General features: G+C 41.0%; 1 protein-coding gene and 1 long non-coding RNA gene across 4 annotated transcripts in view; one reads left to right on the top strand and one right to left on the bottom strand.

The window, feature by feature from the left end:
* Positions 1-22,471, top strand: part of HS6ST2 (heparan sulfate 6-O-sulfotransferase 2) — a 333,109-nt gene that overhangs the window by 279,826 nt on the left and 30,812 nt on the right. For 2 of the 3 annotated variants that reach the window (XM_055375473.2, XM_019019812.3), the window contains one exon: positions 10,182-10,268. The exons of the other annotated variant lie outside the window; for it this stretch is intronic. In XM_055375473.2, the coding sequence (XP_055231448.1) occupies positions 10,182-10,268 (87 nt within the window). The remainder of the gene's footprint in view (positions 1-10,181; positions 10,269-22,471) is intronic. 3 annotated transcript variants of the gene reach the window in all.
* LOC109024776 (uncharacterized) lies at positions 9,493-11,885 on the bottom strand. Its single transcript, XR_002004315.2, has 3 exons — positions 11,656-11,885; positions 10,974-11,110; positions 9,493-9,819 (listed from the first exon to the last, which is right to left on the bottom strand). It is a non-coding gene; the product is annotated as an uncharacterized lncRNA (long non-coding RNA).

Genomic DNA, 22,471 nt, shown 5'->3' with positions numbered 1-22,471 from the left:
GTCTCCCCCAGATGCCCAGCCTTAAAATTTCTCTCTTTTGTACTCTGTCCCTTTATTTCTCAAACTGGCTGATGCTTAGGGAAAATAGAAAAGAACCTACGTGACTATAGGGGCAGGTTCCCTGATAAGACTGCCCACCCTTCTTGTATGGCTGATATTGGCAAATGGAGCCACAATTAATTCATGTTACAGCATCTTTGATCCCACACCTTCTGGCCTTGTTCTGTACTCCGTGGTGGCTATGGCCCTGTCTGCTATATGCTAGCTAAGTTCTGTCAAGTCAGTACTGCATCCTTGGATACTTACCTTGAATACATCCCTTCTCTCTGGACCTTACTTTTCTATTTCTAAGGATTCCTCTAACTCTATATTTCTAGGCGTCTTTCCCTTGTCTGGGGAGGGGTCAATAAAGAGCCTCACTCTTTGGCTCAGTTAAGCATCTTGGGTTTAACCAGACTGTGATTAAAAACTCATGTGCATGAAGCAAAGTAGATTGGTTTAAGTTATACAAGGTTTAGCGTTTAACAGTGATTAGTGGATGATATAAAAAAGATGTGCTTTGTTTTCATAAATTGTCAGAATTTTAGTCTTCTGTTTTCATGCACACTAAAATAATGCTCAATTTTCCAAATTGTAGCACAATACAAAGAGGCTGACAATTGGGTTTCACTTGGAAAGGAAAATTAAAAGTGGTCAATACAGATCACAGAATAGATAATATTTTGCAAAGGAGACCCTACTTAGAAATAACACACATTCAAACAAAGGTATGATGCCTGAATGTGTGATAACTAAGTAGTTTAAAAATTGAAATAGTTTCATCTGTCCCTGTAAATAAACGTGAAGAGAAAAGCACAAAGTCCTTTGGTTTAAAGGGTCAGTGTTTTTAACAGACACATGAACGCATAGTTTAGGAGAACTTTCCTTTCTACCCCAGAAGGCATTTTCAATATCTTGTTGGCATGGCCCTTCTACTTGATTTCTAAGGAGCCAGATGCACTGTTTGCTTTTAAGACAAGGTCTCGCTCTGTTGCCCAGCCTGGAGTGCAGTGGTGCAATCACAGCTCACTGCAGCCTTGACTTCCCAGGCTCCAGCCATTTTCCCAACTCAGCCTCTCAAGTAGCTAGGATGACAGGCATGTGCCACCACACTCGGCTAATTTTGTTTTTGTTTTTGTAGAGACAGGGTATTGCTATGTTGCCCAAGCTGGTCTTGGACTCCTGAGCGCAAACAATTCTCCTGCCTCAGCCACCCAAAGTGCTGGGATTACAAACATGAGCCACCACACCTAGCCCAGATGCACTTTTAGGTGCTAGATGCATTTGGCCCCCTAGAAAGTACTCAAGATGCCAAGTTCAGCAACAAGGAAATATTTGAATACTCTTGGCTTTGGGCACAACATGGAGCTAGAGAATGGGTACCCCATGCCCCAGTGTCAAAATCAGCAGTCTTGGTTAAGTAGGACCAACCCTGCCTCAATGACCCAACTTGTTCAAGTTCTAGCTATAAAGACAGAATATGACCTCAGCTCTTCCTGATTTCAGTGCCCAAGCTTTTTCCACAACACCAGGGCTGCTTCCAGTTAGTATGGCAACACCATTCTCCAAAGTTGCTAATTCTCACTGGTTTTACTCTACTTGAGTTTCCTATCTGTGGGCACTAGAGCTAAGAAATACTTCTGCAATAGGCTGTCACTTTTTCGTCATAAAGTGTGAGTTAACATATAATTTGAACAAAAAGCCAAAGCCACATGACTCCTTTAGTAAACCTCTAACCTAGTTTGCGTCAGTCAGTCAATTCAATTCAGTAAACATGTTAGAAGCCCAATTTACCAGGTATGGTTTTCAATCAGCAGGTGCTGAAAACCTTGTATGTGGCAAGTGTGATCAGAGATATTGTGAACAGATGTGAATACAATTTGCCCTTGTCCTTAAAGAAGTTAATATGTAATGTGCAGGCAGAGTGGACATTCTTGAAAATCCCATAAGAACATATTAAGTAGAAAGTGAAACAAAGTGGTAATTCAACAGGGAGGAGGAAATGAGCCTCTCCACCAACACTTAGTTCGTATCATTCTGTAGTGTAAAATCAGAATCTCACCACCAAATGAATAGGCTGACTGACTTCTCTTTGTTCTCCGTGTGCTAATTCTTGCCATTGCAGTTGGCTCCTTTGGCTTTTCCTAAAAAGTTCACTGAGAATTTTCTGGCCTACTCTGGGGACTCCCTAATGTGTAATGTTCACCAACTAGGCTCCAGTTGTGAATTTTTAATTATGCCGGATCATGTTCAGTAAATAGAACTTCGGGCTCAACTAATGCTGTCAGATCCAATCTTTGTCTCACCTGCTATGGAGCTCCACTCTGTGGTGTTTGCAGTAATTGCCACTTCCCCAGGAAAGAGGAGCTTTTGCAGAGATGGATGTCAGCAGCCCTTTGCATTCTCATCTGCCCTCCTCAGAAGCCCTACAGCGGGGCACTTTATCCAGCAGATTTGAATTTTGATGTTTGGAAAGTAGAGACAGTGGATACAGCTGATTGTTCTCTTTCAATTTCCACCAAGTGTGGTTGTCTCATGCTTCCTGTGAGGCAGTAGTTCTCAAAGTGTGGGCCATAGACAGGAAACATTACCATCATCTGGGAACCTGATAGAATTGTAAATTCTCAGGTCCCATCTTAGACCTGCTGAATCAGAAACTCTGGGGGTCCCTGCCACCTGCATTTAAAAAATACTCTAGGTTATCTGATGTATGATTAAGTCTATGAGCCCACTATTGAGAGAGAACTGGTTCAAACTAAGGATAAGCATAAGTTCGTTCTATTTTGTGAAAATTCTCATAACTCATTTTTCTGATTTACAATTCTTCAAAAACAAAAATCCTAATTTTCATAATGGAAACTCACATTTACCTTTGCTTTCCCTAACTTTCCCAAGCATAGGCAGTTGTTTCCTGTTTTATTTCCCTAGCATTTTTTCACACTTGTTTATTCCACTTGGTACATTACATTGTTATGTAGCTGTTAACATGCTTGCCTTCTCCACTAGCCTTGGGGCCACCTGCCGGCAGGAACCTTGTCACACTCATCATAGTATCCCCAAGGCTACATAGTAAACACACATTAAAGGGCACAGAGTAAACACATTCAATATTTTCTGAGTGGATAAATTGGTTAACATTGTATAATTTTCAAAACTAGGTAATGGCCTTAAGAAGTAGGACTGGCAGAATAGGAAACTGAGACCCAGAGACATTAAAGGATTCAGTTGGTAAGAAGTTGCAGAGGCAGGGCTAACAACAAAAGCTTACCTCAGTATGGGAAAGGTGATGGCCACAGGTCCCTCAAAACTGGCCTAATACACTAAACTCCACTCAGGAAGCTTGGGATACTTTGGCTCTTCAAGGGCAAAGCCCTTGATTTACTCCCAGACAGGTTGCTTTCTGCCCCAAAACCAAGGATGCTAAGAGAGGGTAGCTGAGGTTGCCAGTTAGTGAGACACGTGCAGAGACTGAGAATCAAGAGGGAAGGGAATCAAGTAAAAAAAAAAAAGGAGATTTTAGTACTATTGGAGGTATAAATTCTAGTACTCAGTTAGTCCGTGGTAAAGAGAAAAGATGTGAACTGCAAGTGAAGCCAAGGTAGAAAGCTCAATTTTGCTCATTTGCCAGGGTGTCCTTCTTACACCAAGGTGAAAACAGCATAGGATGTACTCTGTGAGGTATTTGTTATAGGAATGGGCTGCCAATGATTGCCACCAATCTCTTGGTACCCAGCTTGCCTTGTCATCTGTAAGCAATCTGGGTGGGCTGGGAGAATGGGGAGAAACAGGCTATGGGCATGGGATGAAGAAAGCCACTGGCCTGCACCAGGAACGAGGCCTTCACTTTCCCTCATTAACCTTAGCATTAATCTCTAATAACTAAGTTACCTGATTTAGATGCTTTTACTTGGACCTCTGGCATACAAGTCTTTGTAACGCAGTTGTAAATCCTCATAGAGTGAGGTGGGAGTAAACAGATTCTGGCATAGGATGCTTCTTGAAACACTCCTTAATCATAGTGGATCACTGTCTCATCAGGCCTCACTGTTTATCTCATGGCTTTGAGTCCCACTTTGGAGCAATGACCGCACATCTGCCTTGTCTTTCTTCTTGAGCTCCAGTTCCATTTCTCTAATTGCCTACTGGGACACTGTCCATCAATACCCCAACTCGATAGGCCCCAGACTGAATCCGTCATCTTCTCCTCTAGTCCAGATCTCCCTCCCAACTACTCTCTCTTTCACTGGCAGAGTAAATTTGTTCTCAGTCATCCAACTTGCAAACCTTCTCAGTGACTTTCATTTAGGGTTTATTCTCATTCCCCAAACATAGTCAATCCCCAAGTTCTGTCATATTTTCTTTTGCCATGCCAGGCATAGTTATTTTCCACCCCTATAACTGCCATTCCAGCCCAGCCTCTCATTATATTTCAGATCTCAATTACCCCAAACCATCCAATTCCATAACTATGGTTTCTGCTCCTCAATCCCTGATGTGATGGAGAAGCCCAGAGTTAGATGCGAACGCAACAGTTTTATAATACCACTTACAATTGTTAGATACCGTTCTATTGGCCTCTGATAGTCTGTAACTACGGTCCATACTGTTGGTAAAGACACATGGGATTAGTCAGCTTAAATGAGAAAATAATATAATTTAGAAACTGACTCATGTTCTTTCTTGACCCCAATGAGGCATTCAGGGACGAGACTGTCACTCTCTGGGCAAAAACAACATGTACCAAGAGGTGAAGAGAGCAAAATAGCAACAAAAATAAATGAGCCCATTGCTGCAGTCCCTGATGCCCTGTGGTGAGCTGCTAGAGTGAAAAGTTAATGGAAGGGGAGAGGGCAAGATAATGTGAGCGCCCTGGTTGCCTTTTCCAAGAGCTTTTCAATTCCAGAGTAACTGTGAGCTTCATTGTGAATGGTTTACCTGATCAGTATAATTCCCTCTCCTTTGTAGATAAGAAGACTAAGACAGCAAGAAGTTAAATGCCTTGCTGGCAGCCAGGATTAGAACCTGGGATTCCTGAATAAATGCTTTGAACTTATGAGGTTGCTTCTGAGAGATCATAGTTACACTGGGCTTCATAGCAATAAAAATGAGCTTTTCCCTTCCCTCAGAAATCCTGTTATTATCCATAGTTAGGCAAAGGGAAACTAGAAGAGGATGCTAAATAAAAGCACATCTCAATGAACTGAACTATCTTTGCCAGGTGATTATCAGAAATATAGATAATGAGCGTAAGATACTTAAAGGGGCAAGGACTCTAATTTAGACACCTCGGGCAAAAGAAGTGAAAAAGTTTGGAACAAAGAAAACCACTCAGGACATAACCTAACAAGATAGAAAAAAATGAAATGCGAAAGTATTATCAGCTTTAATTAAAGGAAATCAATATTTGAAGAGGTGTCTTGCTCAACAATAGAACAAGGGCAAACATACTTCAGAAATGTGAGTCTCTTAGAAAAGAGAAAAGCAAGTTTTCATGGGGAAACAACCATGATTGAAAAACCTTTCAAAAGATGACGACTTGGTGTATCTGTTGGAGAGGAGCCTGAAGCACCTGTTGGGGAGGCCGACTAGATGAGCTTTTATCCCTGGGAGAGTCTATCTGTTTTAAGTGCATTTTTTCAGTCAGGGAGTGTTCAGGAGCCTAGAGGCATCTCTAGGGAGTAAAGAATAGCCAGTATTTCCCTCAGAGAGACTTGAAACAAACCCTCAACAATAAAGTGGGTTTCATCTCAGTTATCACTTACAAGAACACACATTGGAAAACATTAAGGACTATACAAATGCAACAGATGTGTTATTTCAGAGGCACTCTGCAACCATCCAAGCAAGCTTGCTTGAGAATCCTTTCTAAGCTCACCTTTTTTGTGATGCACATGATGACCAACCTTCAGTGACTGGAGTCCAATTCTCCCAGACCATTCCTCTTCAGGGATGGAAGATATGTGACATGTGTCACCACTTCCTTCTCTCAAACTGGTGCAAGACATTGATACTCAATCATGACACTTCTTTCCATTGAGCCCAAATGCAGCTTTTTCATTTATTTGTTCAATGAATACCTCTTGACTGCCCATTTAAAAGTGAGTTGGAGAGACAGATAAATAATAAAATATAAGCAACACTACGAGCACCACATGCTAAGTGCCTAGTAAAAGATATGTAGACAATAAATATCATAGCCAAACCTGTTCTCTTGAAATACAATTTCAATTTCCTGGGACCCTGAAAATTAATTCTTAAAATTTCAGTACTATTGTGGTTGTATCAGCACAACTGTTTTTCAGGGATCTGAGATGAATTAATTCCGAAAAGAGCTTACAAAGGAGATGCAGAAGTTTCTATATGCCACCCATCAAAAAAGTGAGTCAGGTGTGTTTTAAGCCACGGGGTTCTTCTCCCACAATTAGCTTTGACCAAACAGCAAAACTCAGATTGGAGTGGGTCTGATTGCCATTTTGGTTTAAGTACACTGGATACCATTTCAGCATCAAATCATTCAATCAGAAACACTTTGAAAATGCTGAAGAGTTGGGTTAGTTGCAATTTTCCCACCTGAATACAATGTGCATAATACTGCAAATTGTTTTTTCACTTTTGTAGTGCTGGAGACATTTATGGAACCTGTGGGAAAGGGTTTTCTTGATAGATGGAGATGGACAGCCAACCAGACAGAAGGAGAGCTAGCACTCATTAACTTTTCCCAACAGAAACTCACCTGTAATTGTTTTCACAGGCCTTTAATGAGGCTTGGTTGTGAGGCACTAGAGAGAGGAAAGCAGCTTATCCGTAGAAAAGGATAGCTACTCAGGTGAGGTAGAGGAAGCCTGGATCCATAGCCTTGGAAATTGTATGACATAAGGTTTGAGATTACAATTCAAAGACAAGATGAAAGTGATGAGGGCTGACAAGTAGTCTAGAGATGGGCAAATCAAAAGAATGACTACTGGGGTAGATCTGTTTCGGTTATGTAAGTTAGGAACTCTAAATCAAGGAGCACCCACCCCCCCACCAATCTCATATATCCAAAATTATATCTATGTGTCTTTGAAACAGGTTGGATTTATTCTTGTAAATCCCTGGGATTGCGGGATGTTTCAGTGACCAGAGTTCTTGGCAGGATCTTAATCTTTAGGTCTTTGCCCCAAAGATCTTTGAAGTTCCCAGACAGTCTGCAGCTGCAGTATTTTCTCTTTATTTCTCATGGGACCCTTCTAGAAACTGCAGTGTCCTTGATATCACTGCTTTAGATCTCCTTCTCTCTCAAAGTTTCAGAATTATGGCATCTTGCCCAGGCTTATCTAACTGACCTGGATTTTGGTGGAGGAATGAAGACTTTTTCTGTCAATGTTAGGTAAACTTTTCTATACCACAGTCATTAGTACATCTACAAAATTAAGCTCCGAGGATCCAAGCCAGCCACAAGTTCTTCTTGATCCCCCTTTCAGATACATTTCATCACTGTTAATGGATCTGTTATTTGCACAGAACAAACATTTCCAGTTACTTGATTAATTTTACCCCTATTCTTGGTGCAATGCCTTCCCTGTGTGATTTATTCCTGAGAATGTTTTTGTTTTCATTTCCCCAATATCTGCACTTGGGGGATTTGGCAGTAGGTTAGAGGGGCCCTTATTCCTATCTTTTAAAGGATTACTGCTCCAGGACCACCTCCCGCTAGAGCACCAGTTGACAATAATGAGGCTGCCGCTGCCAGCTGATAGCTTTCCCTGATGTCCTACTGTGTCCTGCATTGAGCTTAAACAGGGTCAATTATAATGTAAACTATAGAGGACCCTAGTGCCCAAGGCGCAGACATGGGAATTTAGCAGTGGGGGATTTTGCTTTATCAAAAAAAAAAAAAAAAAAGTGAATGAATGAACTTAGTGACTCAGCACTTAGTGATTTAGTGATGACTTAAATGACCACCTACTCTGAGCCCAGTAGTGTGCATGAGACATGTCAAAAACATCCCTTGTATCTGAATGCTTCCAGCCAAGTTTCCCACTGCCTACTGCTTAAGTGAGGGGCTAGGAGGAGGAAGGCTCAGTGGCCAGTGACCAGGGTGCAAGAGTGACACAGAGCATATTAGCATATTACATTCTTTGCATCAGGCTATGCCAAACTTCTGGAAGAGACAGTTTTGAATTTGTGAGGAGGATAGCCAGGATGGTCCCTGGTCTCAGGTCCCTAAGGAATCCTTTGCCAGGAAGTCATCGTGGACGGATAGAGGCAGCACCAAATGAATTCTTCAGTCCCCAGTCAGAATGTGGCCACATTCTGGTGAGTCTGTGAGTGGTATGGGGTAATGGTCCCTGCACTGTGCAGGAATCCCAGCACTTCATTCCAGTGGATTTCTGCACCCCCCCCCCCCCCCCGCCCTCTGGGATAGAATGTGTGTCCACTCTCTCCAGAGCCATCCACTCCAGCAGCAGAGCCAGAGCTCACATGGGTATCTCCCACTTCTAAGAGCTGCTTTTCATACCCCCTAGACGTTTTTTGTTTTGTTTTATTCTTGAGACGGAGTCTCGCACTGTCGCCCGGGCTGGAGTGCAATCGCACAGTTTTGGCTCACTGCAACCTCCGCCTCCCGGGTTCAAGCTATTCTCCTGCCTCAGCCTCCCAAGTAGCTGGGATTACAGACGCCCGCCACCATGCCCCGGGTAATTTTTTATTTATTTTTTTGTATTTTTAGTAGAGATGGGGTTTTGCTATGTTGGCCAGGCTGGTCTCGAACTCCTGACCTCGTGATCCGCCTGACTTGGCCTCCCAAAGTGCTGGGATTACAGGCATGAGCCACCGCGCCCAGCCTAGACGCTGACTCTTAAGTGCTTGGACAGTTGCTATCTCTCTGACTTTTCCTGATCAGCCTTTTTCCATGCCCACACACATCTTTATTACCTTTGCAATCACCAGGAACCCATCATTATCTCTTGTTCCAATCATATCCATGAAGTCATTTGAAGCTGATGGGTGCATGGCAGAATATCTTTTGTGACCCCCAGCCCACCCCACATATAAATACAGCTACTTGCAGACACCTATTTTGGAGATACTTAAAAGGTTCATAAATATCTGAAAAGATGTTTGACATTTTCTGAGACAATATTCTTTGCCACTGGAAGGTTCTATTATACACATTAAAAGCAAAGATACATATTTTTCTTTCTTACCTTCACTTTTTATAAAAGGTTATGCTGACGTAGAACTTACTAACAAAAAAAAAAATCTTCCTGATGAAATCAGGATAAATAATTCCACACATCTTCAAGTGGAGAGAAAGGCTTTGAATTGGTTTCCATGGAAATCTGAAGATGAAGTAAAGGAATAATTTCAAGGCAGAGCAGCTGAACTGAAGATAATGGTAAAATAGTTTGATAAAGGAAATAGAATAAAGTAATCAAGAAGACTCCAATCAATTATTCCTTTTTGTTTACCTTTAGGTGATTAATTCGTCTGCGTTTATTAACCTGATGAGATTAAGCAGGCCTTCCTTGTGATTTATTTCATAATTGTTTCCAAGGTTTGACATAAGCTGTGGAGTTATTGAAGGTGGAGATTTAAATTCAATTACTCATGAAGCAGGTGGTGATTCTCCTGAAAGAATATCTGAATTCACGGACTTCCCATGTAACATTATGAGTGAAAATTATTAATTCATCTGATAGTATCTCCCAAAGACTTTTAGAAGTCATTTGGCATCCACATACTTCACTAAAAGTCAGCAGCTTCAGAACTGAACATGTAATGAAGAGAATTCAGTGCCTGGAAAGAAAGGATTTTATTTTAAAGACTTGTTATTTTTATACTTTTTTTTTAAAACTAGAGGCCCCCTTGGGGCCTGGGCTTTAGTGCTATCATTGATGGAATCCATGAGCTCAAGCTTTGAATGCCAAAAGGATAGCTTTCTTTGAACTTGACCAGTGGTTCCCACTCTCTACCTTTAAAGGGCACAACTGGATAAGATCATACTTTGACAGGAGAGAGAGAGAGAGAGAGAGATTGGCCAGGGGGTGGTGGGGGGATATGCAGGCTGGCCTTGAAAGTCTTTAAATGAAGTGACTAATTGCTTTTTGTCTCTGTGGTCCTTGTTGTGCATATGTTTTCTATTCTTTCTGTGGGTATAGTAAGGATAAACGGGGTTCTCCAAACACTAACGCAGGCGCCAACTCTCCGTCATCCACAAAGACCCGGAACACATCTAAGAGTGGGAAGTAAGTGAAAAAGTGCTCCTGTACATCTGACATAGCTGTCAAAAAGTCAAGTGCTGTCCTCCTTTTGTCATTTATTCATATTCATTCAACAAAGATTTGTGGAGTGTCTTCTGTGTGCCTCCCACTGGGCTCGTCACTGGGGAATTGAAACGAGCAAGGCATGTGTCAGTAATATTGGGTGCATGAAGAACTAGGGAAGAGGGAGGAGAGGGATGGAAAAGTCAGGAGATGACTCTGGAAAGATAGCTTAGGGCTGACTGTGAAGGGCAAGGACATAAGTCCATAAGGGCAATGTAAGAGTTGGATTACAAATTTTAAGAATTAAAGCAGCAGCAGCAGCAGCAGCACTGATTTATGACTTACAAAGTCCATGAATACCTGTCCTGATCCATACACTGAGTTTAGGCTTGAGTTAGAAGAATCTGGTAAGCTTTTCCATAAATTTCCTGGTTTAAGTACATTTATGTTTTAACCATATCACTGATTTATATGATATGTATATTCTTTTCCTAGTAACTAACATGCACCAAGTCCTACATGAAGCTGTTTTTTTGGTATTACCAAAACTTGTATGGGCTGAATATTTGCGATATTAGATTGACCTTTTTTGGGCTTATTCCAGAAGACAACACCAGCCAATCTCTCCCTTTGGCTTCAGCAAAGTGTGGCAAACTCAGGCAGTGTGATCCCATGCAGATGACATACCTCTAATTAGACACTTCCCCTTGGAAGTTGCTTCAACCCTGTGGTGAATGGCTCGAGTTCTCTGTAAGCTCTCTCTCCAGGGTGTGGGGCATTGTGACAGGCAGAAACTCAGTCCAGAAAGAGCACCCAGCCTGCATCTAGGAGAAAATGAAAGATACCTTCATCATGCTAAAAGCTCTAATCTAGCAATAAGATATGTCACTACAAGAGCACAGCTTTGCAATGAAAGGTGAATTTGTAATGGTCATATATTTTATGTATTCAGCATTGGACCGTAAATGCTGCACTTTGAATATGATCTTATATTCAATTCCCAAAGTGAAAGATCTATTGGCTGCCTTTTTTTCCTTCTTTTCCTCTGAATACCATTTCAGGTTTGCATATAAAGTTGAATGCGGGTTATCTTGCAGAATATAAAAAACGATGTTAAAGACATAAAACTAAATCTCCAAGCAGTTAGAACTCATTTCAGTTATTTATTGCTGAGCACCATAATCAAAATGCTGTATAAATTATGAAGGAAGGGAATTGATGCACACATTCCCAGGCAGCTGAATGTTTTCAAATTAGTCCCAATTCATTGTTAACACGCACTCTTAGTTAACAGGGATGGCATTGCAGAACTTCTTTTAACTCCGTGCTTACAATAATGGCAGACCCTACCTGGGCACCTTGTACCTACCTGTCACACCAACAACCACAGGGCACAATCTCCATTTATTAGTCCCTGATGTATAATTATGGATGTTTGTGATTTGCTGTTGCCTTTCCAAAGGGGCCTTCCCTTGTTTCTTTTGGCTTTGCAGGAGTTCACTGTCTTACTTTTTGAGTGAAGAATCTCCATTTGAGCTACAAAAGGAGCAATTGGTAGAATCTGAGTTAAGATGACAGAGAATGCATACCTAATACCATACCCAGGTTTTCAACAGTGGGAGGGCTGAATAAATACATTCTTAAGGAGATAAAAAATGATCTATATCTCACTTGCCATACTTGGTCACATCCCAAGCTTCTGCCATGGTGAGGGGTCTCTCTCTTTGCACATTTTGAGATAGGTAACTTTTACTTTTCATGTATAGTGACTCATAGACTGAGCTAGTTCTGAATTCTTCATTGTTTTTATTGGTTGTTAGTGAAAAATTACAAGTTCTCCAACATCCTCTTCCTAGATATGTGTGCCAGGGTTTCTTGCACTGTGCTCCTCCTCTTAGTCCTCTCCCATCAGTTTTCAGGAGACTTTTCTTTTTTTCCATTACTGTACATTTTCTCCTTCTTGGGATATCATTTTCATCAGGAGCAGTACTGACCTTCTGTGCATATGGTGAGACTATGAAGGGCATTTTTCACACTTTATAGAACAGTGCCTATGGATGTTTAGGCACTGTGTTCTAGTTCAGAGAGGGTTGTGATTGCCAGTTCCTGCTGCACTGTCTATGCATTTCCTTAGCTTTGGTGTGTGTGGTGGTGAGGAGGGGATAGGTAGATGTCTCCACCCCAAGGCTTTTCCCCGTGGTGTATTTTCATAACAACCAGCACAGAGGATGCCATGTTCTGATGTTATTTGACCTAATGACAATAGGATATAGAGCAGTTTTTAAGAATTTCCCTATGTTATTTTGAGGCCAGACACAGGCTGGGAGATAGAAGGAGGGTTCTTTTCTTCTCTGAAAAGAAATTCAGTCTTCTCTGTTTTTGAAGAAAACAAAAAAGCAAAAGTCAAGCTGCCCCAAATATGCATCATGGCTAAAAATAAGGAATATGTGTTGACTGAGTGTTATGGGCCAACCTGTGTCCCAAGCACTTGGTACATTTTGTCTCATTAATCCTTGCCTACCAAAAGCTCATGAAACAGGCACTATTATTTCTATTGCACACATGAGGAAATTGAGGCTCCAAGAGGATAATGATATGCCCACCTGAGGTATCCAAATGAACAATTTTGGTAAAAAACCTTCTTTGTCACCAATGATAATAATAGTAGTAGTAATTAAAATATATTAAGCATTTACTTTGTGCCATTGCACTAGACTCTGGGGCCATATAAATATAAAATACTATAGGTGCCCCCAAGCAGCTCACAGTCTTAGTAGGGAGGACAGAGGATGACAACGTGGTATTTAAGTGCTACAATCCCTAGCTGATGCCAGGGTTGGGGTGGGAAATAGGTCATATGGGGATATCAATAAAGGCTCCTGAGAAGCAATCCCTGAGCTCTTTAATTTTATCCATTTACCCTTCATGTAGCAAGGTTAGGTCGGAGAAAGAAAATGCAAGTCGGTCACTCCAGAGGGGCAGAATCCTCTGTGTCTTGGTCAGAACACGTTGGAGTTGTGGATTAGGTCAAAGCTAAAATGAAATGTCTAATTCCACGTTTTTCCAACTTTCAATCCATTTGGAGCCTACTGAGATTCAGTGTAGCATGCTGAGTCACTTAGGAAACCTACAGCTTGAATGTTGCGTCAGTTCTGCTTGCTCTATTTCATTGCCTGGATGTGAAGCTGGGTAGCCAGCCCTCTGTTTCAGGGAGGAACAGATGGAATGGGATATGTCTGAGCAGCAGAGCCAGACTACCCTGGAAATGACTTTCAGGGAGGTGCAAGCAGTTTCTTCTATGCCAACAGTGAGCCAAATTGACAAGACAGAAAAAAAAAATTCAGTGCAGAACTGTGTCACTGAGATCAGGAAGCATAGGTTTTGCAGAGGTTGACCCATGACCAATCAGGCCAGACCACTGCATTTAGCCTCACATATGGTTCCCTTTGGTAATGTGAACCTGTTATTCTGGCCAACACAGCAGACCACAGTCAATCCATTTGCTGACCCATTGGATTATCCCCAGAAAGCAAGTAACTGTCAAAGCTGGGCATGTGTAGTAGCCACCAAGAGCCTTTATAATGTTCATTTGGTATTGGAACATTTTCATACTTTACATGAGACCAATTATTTTGCTGAACACAAGGACACTGAGACTCAAGAAAGGTAAGTCACTTTCCATGAGGCACACACCTAGCTACTAGCAGAGGGCAGCCTAGACACCTGGTCTTCTCATACTTGTCCCATGATCTTTCCACTGCAATGTATGCTACAGTTCTTCTCCCAGAGAGCAAGATACTTCAGCTAATTGCACCAAGGGAGGCCAGGAGCCAGATCTCAGGATGTCCAGCCAGGTGCTCTTCCCTCTTTTTGTGTGGGCTCTGCCAGCTACTGTGAAAATGGAGACTTTTTGGAAAAATTAGAATCATCCTACTTTTAAAAAAATGTAGCAGTAGCGGTGATGAAAGGAAAAAGCATGTACTTCTCAACTGCTTCATTTTTTCTTCTAAAATAATGGTATTTCTGGTTCTATTTGGACAGCTACCTTTCCTCAACAGTATTGTTGAGCCATCTCAAGCCTCTAATCTACTCCATCAATGAAGCAATAGAGAACTCATATATCACTATAGCTATTCTCTCTCGAATCAGCCAACCAAAGCTAAGGAGATGTAGATTAGATAGGTAGATAGACAAACAGACACACATATATCTACATCTACGTATGACATTCAGAGGCATCCACTTAAAAATTAAATTGCCCAAAGTTGAGATGATGATGGAACTCGATCACTCCTCTCAGTCTGAGATGTTTTTCACATAGGCTCAGGCTAGGGAATAACAAGGACCAAGTCCAGTTTTCAAGTACTAGTGAAGGCCACAAATATGGGGCCAGGGCAGAGCAACCAAGCACAGTGCCTGGCAAACGATACTATAAATGTTGAATTAAGCACTATAAGTGATGGGTTAAATGAATTAAGCTAGGGGAAGGAGGGATATTAAAATGGAGAAAAAGAAGGTGTACAGAAGGGGAATATGAGATGATCACGTCAAACGCTGCTTACTCCACAAATCTACTTGGAGCTGACTCTGGTAAGACCGGCTCTAACCTGCCTTTGCCAGAAGTACCTTATAGTGAACAAACCTGTTTATCTATTCAGTAGTATCCAGATAAGAGTAGTCAAGAGCGCATAGCTTCATAAATAAACTAAACATACCAGCACCCCTTTGCTTTTGGCTGGCAGGAGTCAAATGAAAAACTTTTCAGCTTTAGAAAAATAAAGTGAAGTCTGGGCGTGGTGGCTCACACCTGTAATCCCAGCACTTTGGGAGGCCAAGGTGGGCGGACCATGAGGTCAGGAGATCAAGACCACCCTGTCTAACACAGTGAAACCCCATCTCTACAAAAATACAAAAAATTAGCTGGGCGTGGTGGCACACGCCTGTGGTCCCAGCTACTTGGGAGGCTGAGGCAGGAGAATCCTTTGAACCCAGGAGGCAGAGGTTGCAGTGAGCTGAGATTGCACCACTGCATTCTAGCCTGGGTGACAGAGTGAGACTCCATCTCAAAAAAAAGAAAAGAAAAAAATGAAAGATAAAATGAAGTCTTGCTTGCTCTGTTTGGACTCAGCATGGTGCATTTTCATGTTTGACTTCAGCTGTTTCTATGTCCATTGCTGGCACCAGAGTCCTGCATATTATATCGTGATTATGTTTTATCCTCTAATTGAGACCCATGTATTTTTTCTAAGACATTGGGTTGTGACTGTTGCTAATTTTGCCACTAATTTCGCCACTGTGTGTGTATGAAAGTATGTGTGTGTGAGTGTTCTCTTCAAAATGGTTGTATGTTGCATGAAGATAGCAATCCACTGGCCAAGTATTTGACTTTGCCAGTAATTGCTGTAGTTTTATGTGATGACAATGTCAATAGTTCCTTAGTTTAGCTATTAGACTAAGTCTAATATCACAAAAGCTTGTGACAAATGAAAGCATTAATATTACTGCTTATTTTTTCTTTTACTTTCTTTTTTTTTTTTTTTGCAATTGCACCTTTGTAGAAAAAGACGAATGACAAAAGCATAAACTGATGTCAGAATGTATTCCTAAAGATGGCTTTTAGTGGAGTGTGCTCAAGGATGAATTCATTTATAGCCTAACTACCTTTTCCTTCAGTAGTCCCCCATCCAGAATAGTGTGAGATCTTTGATCACAACAAAAAATTCCAGTTTATCCCAGAAAGTGCATTTATTAATAAGGCAGGAAAGTAGCCTAAGCTATTTGAAAAAGACTTTCAATAACCGGGGATAAATAACATAGGCTGGACATGCTTTGATATTTAACCTAGTGCTAATCAGCTGTGGCAAAGGGCTGTTCAAAGATATCTTTAAATAAATTAGGCAGCCTTTTGTGTATTTGAAAGAACATCAGCTTTGGAGTTAAATAGACCTGTATTTGAGTCCTGACTCTACCATTCATTAACTTTGTACCTACCTCATTGGGCTGTTGGTGAGGATTAAATGTCATAAACTAAGTAAGGCTCTCATAGTGCCTGGCTCGTGACAAGCACTCAATAAATGTCAACTAGTGATTATGCTTGTTTCAGCTGCCAACGTATGGCAGTGGGGGACAGTGTGACCTGGCCAGTATGATTCTGATGAGCTCTGGTTGGCTTAGTTTTTCTGGTTGTCTGCTTTTGCCAGTTACTGAAATGTGGAAGCAAAAGCCCCAGCACCATAATAACAATATAACATAATAACATAACATAAACAGTGCCCATAGATTAGATGCTACAAGAAATGAGTAACAGATCCAGGAAGAAAGAGTCCAGCCATGGAAATGTTTCTTAGCAAGTTCACCTGCATCTCTGTGATGGTTAGGATATACAGTACACTTCGTGACATAATAAATCCACCCCCCCAACCCAACATATTTGACTTTCCATGCTGGTCATGCTTCTATAGCTTAGTCCAGAAGAGTGTTCTGTTAATCAAGCCTTGAAAAGCAGGAACCATTTTTCTCTCCCCTCAACTGCCATACAAAAATCAGGGAGGCAATGTGCTGCTGCTCTCTAGAACAGGGGTCCTCAGTGACTCTTTTTCTACCTCTGTGTCATACATGGTTGAGAATTCTCACTTATATTGCTCTAGCAGAGCTCAGGGTTCTGTCCAGTTCCCAGGTACTGTCTGGAATTCCACTCTCCTCTCTCCCTATTGGGAAAGACTAGGAATGCAAGGAAGAGTGATGTTAAACAGTACGCTATTTTTCTCCACGTAATAAAAAGCAAATCTCTCTCTCTCTCTCCTTCTCTTTCACTTTTCCCTCCTTGCTTTCCTCATCTGTTTGTTCATTGATCTATTAATTCTTCCACCCCATTTTTCTGGCTCTCAACTGAGCTTTCTTTGAACTACCTTGGCAACTTTCTTGAAGATCATTTGTCCATATGTGTTTGGGTCTATATCTGGACTCAGTGTTATTCCATTGATTGATATGTTTATCCTTATGCCAGCACCACACTGTCTTGATTACTATAGCTTTATACTAGTATTGCAATTAGATGCTGTGAGCTCTCCAACTTCATTCTTTTTTCTTTCTTTTTTTTGAGATAAGACTGCCAACCCAGGCTGGAGTACAGTGGTGCAATCATGGCCCACTTCAACCTCCCAAGTAACTGATATGACAGGCACATGCCACCATGCCTGGCTAATTTTTTTGTAGAGATGGGGTCTCACTATGTTGCCCAGGCTGGTCTCAAACAATCCTCCTGCCTTGGCCTCCTAAAGTGGTGGGATTACAGGTGTGAGCCAATGCACCCAACCGTTCTTCCTTTATAACTTGTTTTGGATATTGTATGTCCTTTCCATTTCCATATGAATTTTAGAATCGGTCTATAAATTTTTGCAAAAAGAAAAAAGAAGCCTGCTGGGATTTTGGCAAGGATTGCCTTGAATCTGTATATCAAATTTGGAGAAAGCTGACATCTTAACAATATTGAGTTACCATGAACTCAGGGTATCTATCCATTTATTTGGGTTTTTTTAATTTCACTCATCAGTGTTTTATAGTTTTCAGGATACACGCTTTTCCTATTTTTTTTTTTGTCAGATATATCCCTAAATATTTCACACTTTTGGTGCTATGGTAAATAGTATTGTTTTATTTCAATTTCTGATTATTTCTAATAGATAACAGAAGTATAATTGATTTTTGTAGATTAATCTTGTATTCTACAAAACTTACTAAGTTTTAGGAGCTTTTTTTTTTTTTGGTAGATTCCACTGGATATTCATTGGATATTCAACATAGATGATTGTTATCTGTGACTAAAGACAGATTTATTCTTCCTTTTCAATATGGATGTCTTTTTCTTCTTGCCTTATTGCACTGGTTAAAGCCTTTAGTACAGTGTTGAATAGTGATATGGTTAGGCTATGTGTCCCCACCCAAATCTCATCTTGAATTGTAATCCCCGTAATCCCCATGTGTCAAGGGAGAGACAAGGTGGAAGTAATTGAATCATGGGGGCGGTTTCCTCGTGCTGTTCTTGTGATAGTGAGTTCTCACAACAACTGATGGTTTTATAAGGGGCCCTTACCTCTTCGATCAGCACTTCTTCCTCCTGCCACGTTGTGAAGAAGGTGCCTTGCTTCCCCTTCACCTTAGACCATGATTGTAAGTTTCCTGAGTCCTCTCCAGCCATACAGAACTGTGAGTAGTCAATTAAACCTCTTTCCTTTCTAAATTACTCAGTCTTTGGCAGTTATTTATGGCAGTGTGAGAACGGACTAATACAAATAGCTATGAGTTTTTTGGTGTGTAAATAATTTCTACCCACTTAAGTTTGGAAAAAGACACATACAGTAATGGAGAGATAGTTGAACAATGGAAGCGTCCTCTGAAGATGCTATTTTGGGAACAAATGGTTGATCCCTGCCTTTATTGCATGTCCAAAGCTAGATTCCCATAGTACTACACAGATATATTTCATCAGAGAAAAGTAGATCCTATTCGTGGGGAGGAGGGGGAGGTGGAGGAGAAAAAGTGAAAAACAAGAAGAAAAATAAACCCTAAAGTTCATAGAATCATATATACTTTTCTCATTATTCTCATTCTTTCATTCATGTTCTCTTTCTCTCTCTCTTCTTTGAAAGAGGTAGTATAGTATAATGGTTAAGACAGCAAATGCTGGAGCCTAATTACTGCCTTAAAAGCCTAGCATTCCTCTCGGAAGGTTACCTGCTCTCCCTATGCATCAGTTTCTTCACTTCTAAGAAGAAGCTATTAGTAGTGCATGCTTCATAGGGTTTTCTTGAGGATTAAATTCTTTATTCATTCAAAAATTGTACTGAGTGCATAGTAGGTACAAGATGCTACTCTAGGCTCTGGGGATACAGCAGAGAACAAAACAGGCAAAATTCCCTGTCCTTATGCCCATTATAATAGAGGGATACAGTCATTAAACAAGTAAAAGACGTATTATTTTAAAAGGGAATAAGTCATAATTTGGAAAAAGCAGGGGAGAGGTATAAGGAATGGTGGAGGCAAGAAACTTGTAAATTTAAAGTAGTTGAGGGAAACATCACTAAAGGTGACATTTGAGGAAGGGTTTGATTTATATTAAATCAGTTAATGCATGTAAAGAGATGGGAATAGTTCTTTACATACAGCAAAAATATAGTACTTTTATGCATTATAATTTATTGAGTACTTTCTGTGTGTCCAACACTGTGCAAGATGCTTTACATATTATCTTGTTTAATTATTATAATAGGCCTATAAAGTAAGGGTTATTAGCCCTTTCTACTGAGGAGGAATCTCAAGACATTGGCTTGTCCAAGGTCACGTAGTAGGTGATAGGGCCAATACTCAGATCACATCTGAGCTTGTCTTACGAGGCTAAGTTCATCTACCCCTTCTGAAGACATCCTGCATGCTTAGGGACTATATTAGACTAGACTTTGATTCACAAATATTAGAAGACTGGTCCTGCTGCTGGAGGCCTCAGTTAGATGGGATAGGATTATATAGCTAAAAGCTTCTACAAGGGCTGTGGGGAGTGGTGAAATATCACCTTATCTTTAGTATTTCAACTTGAGAATAAGGGCAATATTGCCTGGCACTCCAATACCAGCACCTGGCTCTGACACTTTCACTACTATGTATGTTGTGGGCAAGCAACCTAAGAATGGGAAGTGGGGAGGACAGAAATAAAACAACGTTACTGGGCAATAGCTATTACTCCATTACAAAAGATGATTTGGGTTTTCAGGATGGTCGCTTGCTGAAGTTTAAACGAAAAAAGAAAAATGAGGCTGGACTCAGCTCACTGATGACTGAACTATAAATTTTGCTTGGAAAATGCTGGCAATGCTATAAAATTCAGGCCACCATCTGTTAGTGCTTGCTTAAAGTAGCATTTGCACTAGATAATTAAGATGTCACATGCATTTGAAGCACAAATCATCAGTGCATGGGTGCCTAGCGTCCCTGGAAAGATTGTGGATGGTGAAGATGTTCTGAGAGGAATATCATGTTGCTTGAAGGATACATTTATATGAAATCACAGAAGATAGTGTTTTGGATCACCTGAGTGGGGTTGAGTAGAGGAGGAGATGAGGACACTGAGAAAACTGCTTTCTTGAGTTGACTGGATCATTTAATCAAAACGATCAACTGGCTAGGCCCATGCAGTATGGCAGGCGTAATATGTTTGGCCATCACTGTCTGCAAAGCTCATAGTGAATTCAGGGATATAAGGAAGAAGGGAGGCAAGTCTGGCTAAGCCTAAAATTCCTAATTAAAAAAGAATTTGCTTGTAAAGTACTTTATCATTTGCAAACAGCCTTCTCTTTTGTTATTTCATTTAATTAATTTTACCCACCATCCTAGGAAGCAGGAATTATATCTACATCTCACAGATTGGAAAACTAAGGCTGAGGGAAATAGCATATTTTTGCCCAAAGCCACATAGATAGTAAGTGGTAGAACCATGATTCAAAACAGGGCCCTTTTAACTCTAAATCCTAAAGTATTTTTTGGCCAAAGCACAAGGTGCTCTGATATTAGAGTCAAATAATTTTACATACCTGACCAAAAAAAAAAAAAAAAAGAAAAAAACCATATTTTACACCTTTACAGGCAGGTAGAGAAACTTACAGACTTCAATTCCAACAAAGATGCCAGAGACTGCCAAATATAGCAAGGGACTGGAATTTTTAAATAATAAGAAATAACATTTATTGAGTGCTTCCTATGCACCAGGCCCTGTTTGGAGTGCTTTAAATACATGCATTATTTCATTTAATCCTGAGAACTACTCCATGACATTGATTCAGGGAGAGTTCATCAGTAGCTTAGATGGTGTTGCCCATACCCAAATATTGAAGGTTCTCTTTGGGGTGATGTCTGGGTACTTTCAGCAGACACAGCATGGCTGGATTGTGGAGCTGAGCCAAGGTAATGATTCTCCCAGCTTTGGAGTCTAAAGAGTTTCGCTTTTTTGGCATCAAAGACCATAATTAATGGAATTAAGAAGGCTGGGCTTGCTTCCAAGTGGCTCTTCAAGAGTGTCCTTCTTTCTCATCATGGTTGGGGAGGAGATTTGTGCTCCACAGGCTTTAATGAGATGTTCTGTACCCAACGTCTGCATGTTTATCTTCACTTCCCCTATACGTGCCTATGGACCCTTCAAGGATGATCAAGCTATTTTGTGCCTTCACCCTAGGCACCAGGGTATGTTGTTCAGTTGTGATATTTGTCAGAAAAATCTTAGGTTGGTGCAAAAGTAATTGCAGTTTTTGCCATTACTTTTAATGGCAAACACCACAATTACTTTTGCACCAACCTAATAGTATGCTGCCACTGCCCACTCTCCTAGTACTGCTCCCCCTTCTTCTGTGAAATGCAGGTAATCATTCTCATCACTCCTCCTGGCATCACCAGGAGGATATGAAAACAAGCAATATAATGTCTCCAAAGACCTTACAAAAAATAAATAATTATAAAAACATACTTCATGGTGGTTTTCAGTAACTTTGGGGGGGAAAATGCATCTCCATATAAGTGAAGTTGACAGACTCTTACCCTTTTCCCTGAGAATGTCTTCTTGCCATCTATGTGCCAGGTTTGCAGAGGTTGCCCCTTTTCTCCCACAGATCATTATGTCCTTTCCCAACCACATGCCTAGTGTCTCACCGACCATTCATTTCTCACTTGCCCCTCATTGGCAGCCATATTTTCAGGGGCTAACTACACATACCCAGCTTTGTCCTAAAAACACACACCAAGTCTGGAGGCCACGAGTTTCCTTACCTGATTATCTGGGTTTCTATTCCCCCACTTGGTGGTGAGGAAACACATGCATAATGTTGTTATTTTTTTCTGCTTTCTTGTAATTTGGGAGGCAGTGCAACCATTCATTACTGAATGCCTACAATGGACAAGGCATTTGTGTTAGTCAACAGGAATACCAAGGAAAAGGCATATTGTCCCTCTCCCCTGCAAATGCCTCCTGGTGGGGAATCTCTGCCTGCCAGTAGCCATTCTTCATTCCAATTCTGGCTTCTAGGAGATGAAAAAGGACGAAAAGAGGTATAAAGAAGCCACCCAGGCCATTGAGCCTGAGTTCATAGAGTCATTGTGATGCACTTACCATGTCCTTCCTCTGTGTAGACCAGTGGTTTTCAGTC

Source organism: Gorilla gorilla, chromosome X, assembly GCF_029281585.2.
Source record: "Gorilla gorilla gorilla isolate KB3781 chromosome X, NHGRI_mGorGor1-v2.1_pri, whole genome shotgun sequence".
Lineage (NCBI taxonomy): Eukaryota > Metazoa > Chordata > Mammalia > Primates > Hominidae > Gorilla > Gorilla gorilla.
The sequence above is the reverse complement of the archived record's forward strand: the minus strand, read 5'-3'. Positions and strand labels throughout refer to the sequence as shown.